General features: G+C 44.8%; 2 protein-coding genes across 2 annotated transcripts in view; one reads left to right on the top strand and one right to left on the bottom strand.

Moving 5' to 3' along the window:
* The window catches only part of POMT2 (protein O-mannosyltransferase 2), a 425522-nt gene extending 411720 nt beyond the window's left edge, over positions 1 to 13802 (bottom strand). Inside the window, exon 1 of the mRNA XM_078659955.1 lies at positions 13541 to 13802. Within this exon, the coding sequence (XP_078516081.1) occupies positions 13541 to 13698 (158 nt within the window). The 5' untranslated portion in view covers positions 13699 to 13802. The remainder of the gene's footprint in view (positions 1 to 13540) is intronic.
* A 499-nt stretch (positions 13803 to 14301) lies between these two features.
* Positions 14302 to 15384, top strand: part of GSTZ1 (glutathione S-transferase zeta 1) — a 94100-nt gene continuing 93017 nt past the window's right edge. The window contains exon 1 of the mRNA XM_078659957.1: positions 14302 to 14352. Within this exon, the coding sequence (XP_078516083.1) occupies positions 14335 to 14352 (18 nt within the window). The 5' untranslated portion in view covers positions 14302 to 14334. The remainder of the gene's footprint in view (positions 14353 to 15384) is intronic.

The raw sequence follows: 15384 nt of genomic DNA on the forward strand, positions 1-15384 counted from the left end.
CTTAACATCCCCATTGACACATCTGATGTGTACGAGGGCGCCGGGGACATACTGGCTAGGTAAAACAAAGCGTTCCTGCACCACCGACTGTCTACACCCCGAGTCCAACAGGGCCCTCACCTGCAAGCCATTCATCCACATATTTACGTAGAAAGAACCACCCAATTCGGAGGAATATAGCACGGTCCTGGGGAGATACCCCACCTCCATTGGTTCTTCAGGGGGGGTTCTTTTCCGGGGGCACATGCGGGCTATGTGTCCCCATTCACCGCATTCGAAGCATTGCGGCCCTCTCAACATGGGGGAAATCACTCCGGGGGATTTGAAACGCCCTGTTTCCCCGCTGGGTTTGGGTTTTTTCTCCGTCTTGACGGGTAACGGATGCTTCACTTTTTCGTTGTCCCAAGAGGGGTTTTGGGCGGAGCTCTGGCGTAGTTGGCAGCCATTTCGATGGCCTGCTCGATCCCTAAGCCAGAATGTTGACGTAGCCATCGTTGGGAGGCATAGGGGAGGGCGTCCATGAACTGTTCAAAATACACTTTATGTAGCATTTCCTCCTTGGTGCACGCCTCGGGCGTTACCCATTTGTCGGCGGCCATTTTGAGGCGGAAGAAGAGGGTCTTCGGGTTCTCTCCTGGAAGGCCTCTCTCCTTCCTGAACTTCACTCTGTACGCTTCCTGGTTGAGCCCCAGGTGATCCAAGATCACTCCCTTTATTACAGGATAGGGGGTATTCCCTAAAGGATTCGCGGCCTGATAGGCCAATTGGGCTTCTCCCCGTGAGCAAAGGGGCCAGGAAGAAGGGCCATTTTTCTTCGGGCCATCCCAATGCCCTGGCGGCCCTTTCGAAGTTCATCAGGAAGGCGTCGGGATCTTCTCCGTGTAGATATTTCTGTAAGGATATACCCGAGGGGTGAGGAGTGTGTACTCTTGCCTCTCCCAGGGGTAGTATCGCGGGAGGCGGTACATTTTTCAGGCTCTCGATCTGGGCAGAGATGGTGGATTTGAATAACTCGCGGTCAGCTTGGGCGGAGGTTAACTGTCTTTCGACTGCCCACTCGAGTTTCTCTTGTCCCTTTATAATGTGCTGAATCAGGGCGTCCATCGCGCTGGCACAGATGGTCTGGTCTTCTGATCCCACTTCTGACACCAGTTGTGGCGGGGTGAGAGAGGGCTGGTGGACAGGGCTAGCTGCGTCTAACCTAGTTGAGGCCCTGAGGGACGGTTCACTGGAAGGAGAGACAGAGAACTTGAATAGGCTTTTCAAGGAGGGTTTTATTTGCGTGTAAGTCTTTCTCTGTCTGCTGGTGATGTGTTCTCGGGCAAACGCGGCAGGGTCGTAGGTCGTTGCACGGGGAGGATCCAGGGTTCCTCGGTCTCGGATCCGGTCTCCTCAGGAATCAGTTCGCACCGTGAGGAAGAAGAGAAAGGAAGTATTAGGAACCTTCAGGTGCTATGCTCTTAGGGACCGGGAGTGAGGGAAACCAGTGCTCGGGTGTATTTTACAAAGAGCGACTCGTGAGGGGGATTGGTGCTCGTGATGGCGGGGATGCAGGGCAGCTGTACACGGGTCTGTACACTTAGTCTACGGGAGGCAGGTGTCGTTGTCCCATCCAACCCGCCATACGACCCCGTACCTGTTGGAGCCACACTCCTCCCGTGGGAGTGTGGCGGGGCGGCGCGTTTTTCCGTAGGCCTCCTGGCTTCTCCGACTCCTCTCCTGGACTCGGTATGTTCTCCTCAGCTTCGGTATAACGGCTCACTCGCTCCTTAGCTCCACTCCTCTCCAGGGAAACGCTGTCCGTCGCTTCCTGCTTCCGGGGCTCTTTTGACGCCGGCGCGTCCTTCGATAGGGGCGGGGCTGTCAGTGAGGGCTCCCATTCCTTAAAGGCGTAGGGCTTGTTTCCTGCCTTCGTCGCCACCAGTACTCAGGGTCTCCGGCGTTCCAGTCCTCTCCCTCGGGGCTGTCAGGGCGCCCCATGGAGGGAACGGAGGTACGTGAAACAGCGGTGGCTGACCACCAGTCCATAGTCTGATCCCCCTCTACGGCTGCCAGGGACCCCACCCCGTCACAGTAAGGTAAGGGGGCTTATAGTGGCACTGTGAGCTAGCTGGTCTACAGGCTGACATATCCTTTGGGGGTGTCTGGAATCAGTCTGGACACCAATCCCTTAGTTGCTGTTGTCTAAACGCACAGATCCTTTATATTCTTAGGAACTACACTACAGTCTGCAATGGCAGTCTGCATGCAATTTGTGTGTGGGTCCCTTAGGGTGGCAGAATACACGCTGCAGACTTTAGTAACCCTCCTTAGTACCCATGCCCTAGGTACCAGGGGTACCATTTACTAGGATCTTACAAGGATGCTGAAGTCCTTGCCAATTGGGTTACAATTGACCATTTTACTGGTTTAAAAAGGAAAGAGCACTGGCGACATGGTTTGTCGATGACTCCCAGCGGTTTCAGTCAAAAACCATCAGTACTAAGGCAAAACATGGGGTTTACTGAAACAAATAGGGGCACTTTCCTACAGTCACCTCCTATCCTAGGACATAAAAAAAGTGGCAACTGCAGTGCTTGTGCTTTCACAATTAATACTAAAGTATTTGGGAATGCAAATATCCAGCACCATATGAAACAGCACACTAATGTCAACTCCCAGAATATAATGAATGCAATATAGGGGCCCTGGAACAAAATATACTTTAGCCAGACAACTGAAAATATAAATTAATTAATTAATTGTGGGTTTCTAAAGCGCTAGAATCGACTCCCGAAGGAGTATCACTGCGCTGTAGACCGCTGGGGAACCCGTCCTGGCTTTCCCTGTGAGATGGTCCCTACTGGGTATCTCCAAGGTGAAACCAGGCATCCCCGGCGTATATGGGGGGCCGTTGTGGAGATGAGGCAAGCTAATGCCCAGAGTTGCCGAGTGTGATCCCTGGTTAGAGTAGGCACCGAGGCGAGAATTATCGAGTCCGCTGACCCTGGTCCTTGACCCTGCCGCGTCGGGAATAGAACCCTGGTCCCGGGCCGTCCTCTGCTTCCGGTCTGCCGCCTCTAACCAGTGAGCCACACCACTCCATAAAGACATGCATTTAGTAGCACGTGTCTCCTACTGGGATATTTCAAGGACTAGCAATGCTTAGTTGATAACATTTGCTAGCAAGTAATTGAACAACCAAGTGTGCATTCTCCAGAAAGGTCCATTGCCTTCAAACTAATATGTCAAGAATGTAATTGGCTGTTTAACTATTACCGCCAATATCTAATCTGTTTCATTTTTTCCCATCGGTCGCAGCTCCTTTAGCCCACTCGGGCGCAAACAATCGCCTAGGTTGATTTTATTTTGATCATGATCATTTTAATTGATTATTTTCAACTAGTTCCATTGTTTTTACTGTCAATTTTAGATGTGTGTTTTTGTTCTGTGCAGCCAGTTTGAATCCCTACAAACGTTGAGTTTTAATTCAATCAAGTGCCTTTTAATACACTTTCACCCCATTTTTCACATTGATATATTGGGGTCTATAGCTAGTGTTGGGAAGTGCTTAACTAAGTGTCTTGCAGTTACTCTTCCTTGCTCATGGCAAAAGAAAATACTTTCTTTTTTGCGAGCTCGCTTAATCATTATTTTAACTTTTTTATTTAAAATGGTCCATAATTCTAATTAAACATTTCCTTTTCTGAGTTGTGGTGTGCATTTCACGGGCAGTGCTTAATTTGTACAATTAAAAAGATAAGTGACGGGACTCTCGCTGGGAAGCCACTGCAGATGGCACTATATGTTGCCCCTTATCAGCGCTGCCAATGATAGTAACAGCACAACTACTAAACATAACACACATACAGGTGTGACAATTCGGATCATTTCAGGCCCCCAAAGCTATAAGAATGGCTTGGGCGACAGGTAATCGTCAATAATTAACTGCTGTTGTGGTCATCTCTAAATTAGCCAGAGTGCGCCACCTTGTGGCAGACCGTCACATGCGTCAATGTTGACAATTTAGTGCAGGTGCCAGCACCCGCAACCACTGCTCAAATTAAGCACTTACTGGCACAACCATATCAGTGGGGCTGTGCCCTTAACGCACGTACCGCATTGTCACAGACAGTTACCCTACTGCATCATGCATCTTTTCCTTTCATGTGTGGATGTTTCCGCACCGCTCTACCATGGACTTTTTCCTGACATGTTTCTTTAATTGAGATGGTTAGCAGATTTTCTATATATGCCTGGCCGGATTGCTTGGTAAGTTTCGAATCGGCACCCCTTTTTACTTTCAAATATTTTCTCCCATTTATATTCTCCATAAATAATTAAACTCACTTACCCACTTTTGTATCAGGGAGGATAAGGGTTCACCATTGTTTATGTTGAATTGTTCGACACCTATTCAAGGGTAAGTCTGAAAGTACTTTTCCTTGCTTGCTACATAGTTGTTAGACAACACATGCTGGTCCCTATATATGCCACCTCCTACTTCTAGCCATTACAAATTTTATTCTACCACTGTCAGAGCCTGTCCCATCTTAGGTTAGACTGTTACAACCACCTTTTGATTTTGTTTGCTTTTTATTCATTTGCGGATACTCATGGCCCTTTTCACCACTGAAAGGTGGTAGATAGCAGTGGTGATTAACCAATGTCCCCCTGAAGCACCCTGATAATGTGCCCTTCTTGGGGGTCGAAACGTATAGCCACAAAAGTCCACAAAGTAGGATTCTATTCCAACAATTTGACAGTAACTGGCCAGAACTTCATGAGTCTTTATTGCAATGGACTTGCTTACTGCACTGTCACTCCACAATGCCACAGTTGCACTGTTGCTTACCAAATTATGTTCTATCATTGGTTTTTATATGCATATGTGGCTTAAAAGACATTTATTTGGTTTCGTATTATTGTACTCCCTCTTTTTTCCCAATTCTACTGATCATTACCAAATAGGTGTTTTCTGAAGGAACTTGCTTCGGTCACTCTGAAGGAGCCCTTATGTTATTTAGAATAATAAAGGATACCACTCTACATATTTCTGTAGGATCAGATGTGAGGCAGTAGTAGGCTGACTAAACATATTGGTTTGAGACTGGCAAACAGAGTGCACAAAAGAGTTAGCAGCTTTGTGTTCCATTTTGGGGGCATATGGTCCACAATGTAACACTTTTCTGGAAAAGGCTCTTTCAAAGACACAAGCAGTGCGAGTTCCTTTCAAAGCAAAGCTAATTTCGCAAGTAAAGAAAAGGATCATGGGTAGCCGCACTCATCAGCATCCTCCAAAGTGCATAAGCCTCTTTCCTGCACCAACATTCCAGAGTATGGCTAGCGTCGTGGGCGTCATATCTGTTTTAATGTATTATGGTACGGTCTTGTGGCAGATACAGCATTGACATTCGATAGAACTCACAAGGAGTTTACTACACTGTTATGTAATGGGACTTGTCAGGGGGATTCAGAATAGTTCAGAACTAGGGGTGATTTCCAAAATTATGGCAACGTTTATTTGTATTGTTCATGGAGAAGGGGCCCCTGTCCAGTCCTATTTCAAGATTGGCTAATTAAAGCCACCCCAGGTATTAGTCAAAGGCAGTAATGCCCAGGGTTTGCATGTTGATGCTGCAGTCTATGATTTTAATCAATTTAAATCAGTAAAAGTGGTTTCCCTCCAAGAACCAATAATTTAGTTGTGCCTTGTTTCACATAAACTGAGAGATATTCCCTGGCAGATCCCAGGGCCCATAGTTTCAGTTTGCAGTCTTAGGGTGTTTGAATAGAAAACAGGAGGCACCAGACTCTGTGTGGCTACAGGGAGCGGGAGATGTGACTTCCACTGCGTAATTCCTTACGCACGATATCATCTCAAACCACTAGTCTGGCACCTGGTATCATGTCGGATCGTGCGCTACTGGATTATGATCAGGACATTCCAGTCACACATGAAACAACGGAAGCTCTTGTAACAGTGGCAGGCGATGCATTTCAATCTCAGGTAGGTCAAGTTTAGGCATAAACCTGCACAGGGTGCGTCGATCCAGTTCTTTCTACTCACTTTAAATCTACTTTTTTCACTTTTGACAAAACGGGAAATCCTGCCAGTTTAGGCGTTTAATGCGGCCAGGATGGTCTGGCTCATCCGCCACCCGAAAGCCCATTTTACAAGCAATTATTTTATTAACCAGCATAACTCGTCCTGCCTTCCAATGTAAATTTACCCCTGGGCTCAGTATCATCTGGGAGACCAGTCCGATTTTCCTGCTTGGACACAGACTCCTCATTGCACGAGCCTGCAGAGGGGAAGGTAAACACATGGTGACTATTATGTTCATGGGCCAATGTTTTCTCAATAACTACTCTAATGATATATGCCTCAATCACCTTTCTGGAAGGGAAGGAGCTGATTGCCTCCAATAATTGCGTTTTCTCTCATTTTAGTTTCCAAGGTGAGAGGGAGACGAACAAAGAGCTGAGGACTGCTTCTCTAAGTGGATATTAATCTTTGGTTCTGTCACGTGTAAGGAGTTCTACTGTGATCGCGCTTGTTTTGTCTCACCTTCTCTCAGCCCCTGCAGTTTGATTTCTCTGTCCTTTCTGCATGCGTGAGTGCGTAATTGTGCATGCGTCACTCATAGCCTGTGTGCAAGCCAGATGTTTACCACTTCAGGTAATCTGGAGCACCGAACTCAGAGCAACAATTTCATGAAAGCAGGCCTACCTGCAGACTGATACCTCTTTGTCTAATACTCTGGATAATCCTGTAACTTCACTTTCAACTCCTTCTGCTCAATGCCCTGAAGCTACTCCACTGTCCCTTCCTGGGTCGACTGCAAGAAGCTCAATTATAACTAGTCATCTGAATCACACTGGGATCTCAATTTCGGAACATAGGACCATACATATTGGGTGTCCTGACACAGCTGAATAACCCTGTGATTAAAAAAAAAAAAAACACGCACCACTCGCTTACATTTCAAAGAGCAGGGTAGTGACAAATGTAAAAATAAATCTAAAATGTGTGAGACGTGAAGAAAGAGTGATATGAAGATAATGTCATGACATATACCATGTTAGGGAACGCTATGGCGCATAATGTCTTGGATTAACTAAAAATGCTATTTTATTTGCTAGCTTGTACAATGCTCATGCTTCCCTGCGGTTGATTGACAGAACTTACCACACGGCGGACAAAACGAAAGTGACAGAAATCGCTAAAGAAAGAACACATAGTGTACAAAATTCTGAATTTTACTCTTGTGGGTTTATAGCTACTTTTAGAGTTAATTTCTGACATTTCTCATCTTGCCAAACAGACAGTACAAAACGTCTGCTAGCGAAAAGACCAACTGTCAGCTTGTTACAGGCTTACAGCCCTGCCACTGCTTAGCATTGATTCCTTTTAAAGTCAGTCTCACCCGTTTGCTCCTTATTAGTTTTCATTTGTGGGCTTCAGTTTCTCCCTCTGTCCTTCCTCTGGAACATGACTGCATTACTTGGGTCCTGCCACTGCTCACTTTTAAGGCACTACTTTTCCTGTGTGGTTTAGGTACTCCATGAGAATGCATGTGTTTTCCAGCGGTCTCCCCTCGTGTACTTCTTTTGCCCCATCTGTGGCTCTCAGTTTCTTTCTCTAACCTGTTTGCTTCTCTCCCGCACACCTCCATGCTGCGATCGCCCAAGTGTCCCCCCCGCAAAAGGATTTTTCGCCCATGTGCTTCTCTCCCGAGGTCCACGTTGCTCTCTCTCACCTGTGTGCTTCTTTACTCCCACCCGCTCTTCGGCTGCTCTCGTGTCGCTTCCCCCACCCACGAAATCTGGACTGCTTATGCCCACCCACTGTCCTTCTGTGATGCTTCCCTTCACCTGCACCCTCCATAATGCTTACCCTATCCGCCCACCTACTTAAAAAAAATATATATATGACATTTGTGCTACTTTTTAGGTCTCGCCTAGAGTGCAGCGCGCATGCGCTACACAAGGAGAGGGCTCTTGGAATCACTTCATACTTCCAAGAGCCTTCTCCGTGTGGGTGTGCCTCCTCCCACATATCCCATTGTCCTTTGTGTGTGGCTTTCAATAATTGAAAGCACGCAAATGGCCAAAGACGGGTGCATGTCCCACCTCACCTCAAAACTAGCACTCCCATGGCCTAGGGGTCTTGGGAGCGCATAGGGTGCCAACTGTTCTGGATCCGGTCTAATTAGCTTTTACTTTTGCGTCTGTTTTCCTTACAGCGCGCGCACCACTCGTGGGACGCTACAGCTGCATTCCTCGCATCCCACGGCCTTTTGCCTGCGGGAGCGAGCAGCTGCAGTGCCTCCTTGTTCTGCCTGTCGGGAGACTGCATGCCTTGCGAGTCGATTATCAGGACGGTACTGTCCCATTCTGCCATTTCTGGAACAGAAACGACCCTTCTAGAACTCTGCTTTGGATAGTGCCTGGGACGTTCTGTACCATCCAGATGATAATGAGCAATGTTTGTGATTCTCCAGAAGGTACAGAACAGAAAGAATAAAAGGGAAAAAGCTTTGCATTTAAATAGATTCAAATGCTAAAGAAGCTTTTATCATTGCCGCTCTTTCGGTGTACAAATTGACTTTTGAATCGTGAGATAAACACTTCACATGTTTTAAACGATTATATTTTTTTTAAGTAGGTACGCTGAGAGGGAGGAGGTGCCGGCGAGGGAGTTTGGCGTGCACAATGGTGGCGCTAATGGGACCTTGTTAGTCGCGGTTCCTGGCTCACAAACACCAGGCGTGCGCCGCAGGAGCGCAGCCATTTCCGCAGCGTGCTGCGCAACTCGCGCTCCCGCAGGATAAATATTCCGCCGCATTTACATATATGAATACAGCCTCAGCCCCGTTTTAATTTTCAATTGTGACATAGCGCCAACTTGGCAGAAGGTGTCAGAACACTTCAAAACATGCAAAAAATATTTATTATAATTGAATGTTTGTAGGGGAGACTGGATCAGGACATGGTGATTTAGATGCAATTGAGGAATCATGTCTATTCCATCGGTAATCTTCTCCAGGAACGTATCCGCAATCAAATGCAAAATACAAGTACAAAAATAGTATGTATATTAATGTGCTCCTTGTTGAACAAAATTATATATATGCCCGACCTTTCTACCTGGATCTGTTTCAAAATCAAGGTACCCAAGAAAACATTGATCTTTTCCAAAGGGCACAGAAATGTTGCGGAACCCAAAGTCTGTAGCAAGTATGCACAATGTACGGTTCTTTGATAGTCTATGCATTTTAGAGTTGTATCTTTCTCTATTTTAGCCCATATTTTAAAAAGGTTTGTGGGTTACGGTGAGGCATGGGTGCCGTTTTCCAAGCACTTGGTTCTGTGTGCACATTTATGTTTAGCGCTGGGTTTAGCTTCGAGGGAGGCCGCACGTGCTGCTGCCCCCGCTGAGTGGCCCTTTAGTGGCTCCTCTGACTGAGGGCAATTCAGATTGCATTTCCCTTTGGTGCTGCCACTCCCCCTTTGTTTTCTGCTCTCTCTTCATGCTGCGCACATTCTCCTGTACATCCTTATGTTGTGTGTTCATTGTTTTTGCGTCAGGCATCAAAGATAAAAAAAAAACACAAGACAAAGAGAACATCCCGCTTTACTTCACGTATCTCCCGAGTTAATACAGACACTAGAGCACCTACAGCCATTTCAGTGCGAACGGGTCAACTGTTAGGAAATTAGATCATTGTGCATGTGAGAGCAATTGTCTCGCAACATTGTCTGTCCACTAGGTATGGAACTTAAAAGCGCTGCGGACGTCAGCCCCTCCACTCTACGGTTGTCCACAGGGTCCATCCTTTGAAGTAGAGTGTTGAGAGCCTGCGATAGCCAATAGCTCGTTTTGCGGGTCACGATGAGGGAGCAGAGGACCGTACTTAGTGCTGCATGTAATAGGCCATATGATAAAACATTTTTGACTGGCGCCACCTCATGTTTTTGGTGGTAGGTTAAGGCAGTTCTTGCTCTAAACACCTTTTACTAACATATTATGAAAACACTATTTGAAAAGTTGTAACGCATTACAAGAACGTTAGAGAGCAGTGGTTGTTTGGCCATTTGTTGTGGTGGTGAAGTGTCCTGTTCTTTGTGCACCTGTGTTTTTGTGCTCTATTACAATGTATGATTTTGTTTTATTGTACGGCGGTTGTTGTGTTGTATTCTGTTTTGGCTGTTGGGTTTGGCCCTGTTATGTTTTGATTGTGTTCCTATATTGCTTTGTGTAAGTTATTTCTTTATGTTTACTTGTTTACTATAGCTATGTGAAAAATACTGCAATACTTTCAGGAAAACATATGCGCATGAATGTTACTTGCACATGCATTATTACCACTGTTTAACTTAAACCCCACAGAATACTGCGGCATAGGTTTGCAAATTTTGTGGCACAAAAAAAGACACATAATTGTACCACATAATTACAGGTCACATAATTACACTCTATTCAATACAACATAAATACACTCCACATAATACCACTGTGCCACATAATTACATGCCACATACTTGCACTCTACTCAATGCAACATAAATACACTCCACATAAATGCACTCTATGCCACATACCACCAATCAACATAAATGCACGCCACACATGACACAATTTCACTAAGCATAATTTCACTCAACACCACAGTTCCCGGCCACACAATTCAACTCCACACATTTCCAATACACACCACATAATTATACACCAAACAGCATATTTCAACTCCACAACGTACCTCCAAACCACACCATATAGTGGCACCACCTGAGCACCAACCATAACTCACCACCACCATTTTGCATCAGCGCACCACCTAAGCATCACCTAAACATCACCTAAGAATCACGTCAATCTGCCCTCGGAATCTGGCATCTGTTGATTCTCACCTAGTGTCCGTCCTCTGCTCATGTTCTAATTAAATTACTGTTTTCCAACCTCCACTCCCCCGTTATTTATGTCCTGCTCCCCCATAACAAAAACATTTATAACAAACAAGCATGAGAACAGGCAGTAAGAAATTGCCAGCAGTGCATGTACAAAAAAAGTAGAAGACATTTTTTGTGTTAAAATCTATTTTTAATCAGGTTGTTCAGTTGTATATAATGTGGTCTTGGTTTGTATAAAAGTAACAAAAATGCTTAATATTTTTTATAATAACTTTTCAACATGACGCTCAGCAGCCACAATGCTCTACAACATAGCCAAAAGTTCTGGTTAAACACATAAGGTCCCAAAGGTGAGACCTATTGGCTATGCCAATGCTTGTTCATTTTATATAGCAATGCAACTCGGATCAGTAAATAAGAAGAAAAAAGCACCTGAATTATTTTGTCGGCGCATGCATGCATGATGCCACACTCACAGAAGGACATGGCCAGCTGCACCCTATGCTTTTATTTTTGTTATTTGGCCATGCCTGTATAACGTGGATAAAATCAATTGCAAAGCCCAAAAGCAAGACCTGTTAGCTATGCCAAAGCTTGTTTGGAAATCTGTGGATTTCAGGAGCACTCATTGGAGCTGGAACACTTCCATTTTCCCTGAAGTAGTACTGGAATTCTTGTGAATTTCTGATTACTTCTATTTAAATGCTTTTTTGAATGTCTTAACCCCTTCCATGCTGGTGACGGCCCCCGGCCGTCATGCATCACGGTGGGCGTGTGCTGATGACGGCTGGGGGCCGTCATGAACCCGCCCACTCATTAAAACGGCCGCACAGGCGCAGATTTGCGGCTATGCCCAAGTGGTTAAAGTAGATGGTGTATATGTGAGAGTGTGAAATACTGCTGTTGATAACTTCCACTCCCAGGTCCCTACCTCAGAAAATATTTTTTCCCAAGGAGAAATCCTACCATTGCAACCCCTTTTGGGCTTGCTATCAATTTGTAAGCATCTACAATTTTTCATGTTTGTGTGGGTTCAATTAGTTATAAGTGGTTATTCACACCCTAAAATGCCCAGATCTACATATTGTGCTATTTTATATTTAAAAAATGCATGCAGGAGTCTTAAATTGATGTTTTATGAAATTACACTCGCAATTGTTTTTTGTGTGCAGTTTTAAATTAAAGTATTGGAGGACTTTACTTGAGCACCAGTTACATTACACAAGGACATATTTGTTTAGGTTTTGCCTTGACAGCGCATGCGCTATCTCTGTGGGACATGTTGTTGACATACAGTGGGCTTGTAGTCCACCCATAGCTTGCCATGAGTTAGCTTTAGCGACACACTCATTGTCTTCATCTCTGTTTGTCACAGCTTGCAGACACCATGTTCTTCTTGTGTTTAGTCTTTTTCTGGAGCATGGACCAAGTACTTGTGTCCATCCACTATGCCAGTTTAAGGGCTAGATCTTTTTGAGTTCAAGCACTCCAAATTAGTGCTTGTGTTATCAGTCTCCCATATCCCATCCATGTAGCTTCTATTCCCTCCCACCTGCACCCCTTCCATGTTGCTTCTTTTCTCCCCCACCCCCTACTCTCTAGTCTGTACCACTGCACTCTATTCTGCACCACTCTACGCCACTGCACTCCACTCTGCACCACTGCACTCTAAGCCTCTGCAATTTATGCTACTCTACTCTGCACGACCCTATTCCATGCCTAAACACTCTATACCACTTTACCCACTACAATTTAAGCCGTTCTACTCTACATCACTCTACACCACGGCATTCATTCTACGACACTACTCTGCATCTCTCTACTATATGCCACTGTACTATAGTGCACACCACTGTACTCTGGGCCACTGCACCCTCTGCTAGACTACTCTGCACCACAGCACTCCACTCTGCGCCACTCAATACCATGCCACTCTACTTCGCTGCACAAAATGTCTAAAAGACATTAGGTACAGCCAATAAATAGCTCTCGCATAGGGCGGCAAAACCTATTTTTGGCGACCGCTTGTTGTTTTATAATCACTGGGAGAATGACAGGATGTTGATCAAGACTGAACCTGGTTCCTCAGTGCCAAAGTCAGCTGCTCTTCCCATTACGCCACATCACTGTGCACCATTGAATGAAGGTACGTGCCACTCAAGTTTAACTTAAATATGCAAATACTATTATAAATCATGTCCAGGGATAAAATAAAAGCGGTATCAGAATTCCAGAAAGTACAAGGAACAACAACAGGTGTACTATAATACCTTTAAACATTAAGAAAGCTAGTACAAAATAAAACTAAATAGCATAAATATATGTAATAACACAGAATCTAGAATATCACAGGAAGGACTCTGCAAGATCTCTAAAACGCAACAGTCAATAATGTGTGATATATCATGGAAATGTATTAACATAGTTCTGTTAAGTTCCCCCGGTACAAGTCTACATAGCTCATACAGTCCAAAACGTGTTTTGCATTCTTGGATTTGTGTGGATATGATGTTCATTACTATGAAAATAAATGACTAGGAACCTTAATTTATTACTGGGGTGTTAGAGACGGGGAGAACTGGAATATATGGAGTGCAGAACGGGACGAAGTATTGTTAGTACAGGGACCCGAACCGCTACTCACCAAACGTGTGCCGGCTCGGGTAGGCGATGGAAGCGGCTGAGCAAGGAGAGCAGAATAACCAGAGCTAACGGGGAAAGTCCGGGAGGGCGCGACTCCTCTTCTAGCCCTGGGGGCCCCGATCTGCAGCCCTTCCGATGGGCCCCCACTGAGGACTCCATCCGTGGCGCGCGCCTTGCCGTATCTATGGCGACAAAGCCACACGTAACAAAGTTCCACGGACTGAGTGGTGAAGTTGAAACACCTACTTTCCTGTGATGCTAAATTCATGACACCGTTCCAAGATGGCTGACAAGGGTTCTGTTCTGATAACTAGATCGCTCTTTTGCCGTCCTGTGAATAGAACAAAAGAAAGAGCCATGGATGTCTATGTCCGGGATAAAAACTGCGAAATTTACATTTCCCATGAAGGTTTTGAATGAAGTTTCTAAAATTGTATGTTTTATGTCGAACTGCTTTTTTAAGGTATATATAAAACCGGATGTTTCGAAATTAAAAGAGTAGCTGTTTGTATTGATTTATGACATCACTAAATTTCGAAAGAATATAACGACTTCCGAAAGATTCTATTTGTGTGTCAGAATGCTAATGGAGTATGTTGCGTAGACTCCTTGTTTATATTCCTTCTTGTTCAATGTAAGCAATGTCTGCTACGTTGGTAATTAAATTTGGCCATTGGTCCATCTTTTATTTCCATTGCGCTGCCGTGGTTGTCTTTCTTTAATTTCTTCAGCAATGTTGGTTCTATTTACCTTGTTATACCTTACTGCAGACTGTGTTCTGTTATATAAGCTGGGATGTCTGTGCTGCTGAAGGTATGGAGAGTCCGGTTATGTGTTTCTTTGCTCTTGGTTGTTCTTCCCCCCACTTTCTTTTACATAGTCTACGTTTTCAGTGTTCGGAAGAGTGACATGTTTAGTTTGTTACCGTCCTTTTCTTTTATGAGCATTGCCAGTTAAAGTAGCTATCTGCATACTGTCAAATACTGCGTCATACACACCAAAGTCCACAATTTAGGTTGGAGATCCCTAAATTATCAAGCCAAAAATAATTTGATTTTAGCTTGCTCCTGCTTAAAATCTATTCTCCATTCGTATTCAATTTAATTGGCAAATTCTCTGTTTTGTTTCTCCATCCTAGGTGGTCCCAAACATCATGTGTTATGTGCCTGTGATTGTGACGTGACCTGTCCAGGGTTGGATTGGGATAAACAAAAGCCCTGGGCACCCCCCCCCCCCCCAAAAATGGCCCACATTTGTGGAATGTGCCGTGTTGCAAAACATTGTGTCAGTGTTTTAAGTATTATGAAAAGAAGGAGGGGGTTTCTCTAAAGAAGGCATTTTTCTAAAAACTTCAATGAGATAAAAAAAATGTGAATGTTGCCAGGACACTGTGCACGGATTAGTTCATACTGGCGAACCACACCTGAATATAAGTGAAGTCACTTCTGCTCAGGCGCCCTGCCCCTTCTCAATCTGTATCATGAAAATATCAAGGACCCCCTGTAAGGTTACTAGAACTCCTAGGCCAGGGTAATACTATAATAGAGAAAAATTCCTAGGCAGTTACTACGATTCAAATTTTATGTCAAGAACGGAGGCTCCTATTATGCCTTCTTTTCTTGCTTTATTCTCAATAGCAGCAAGATAAGTAACAACTACAAATACCCAGAAGGCACAGCAGAAGAACTACTGGCCAATGGGATTAGAGTAAACAAACAATGAACCAATCATAACCAGGATAGTATATTTGGCCAGCTCTGACCACACGTAGTCCTCTTTTCTTGCTGCTACACAGTCAGATAAGTCGCATTTACTATTTCCTCTATCGTATTTCTCGTATTTGTT

This window comes from Lissotriton helveticus, chromosome 9 (genome assembly GCF_964261635.1).
Source record: "Lissotriton helveticus chromosome 9, aLisHel1.1, whole genome shotgun sequence".
In the NCBI taxonomy this organism is placed as follows: domain Eukaryota; kingdom Metazoa; phylum Chordata; class Amphibia; order Caudata; family Salamandridae; genus Lissotriton; species Lissotriton helveticus.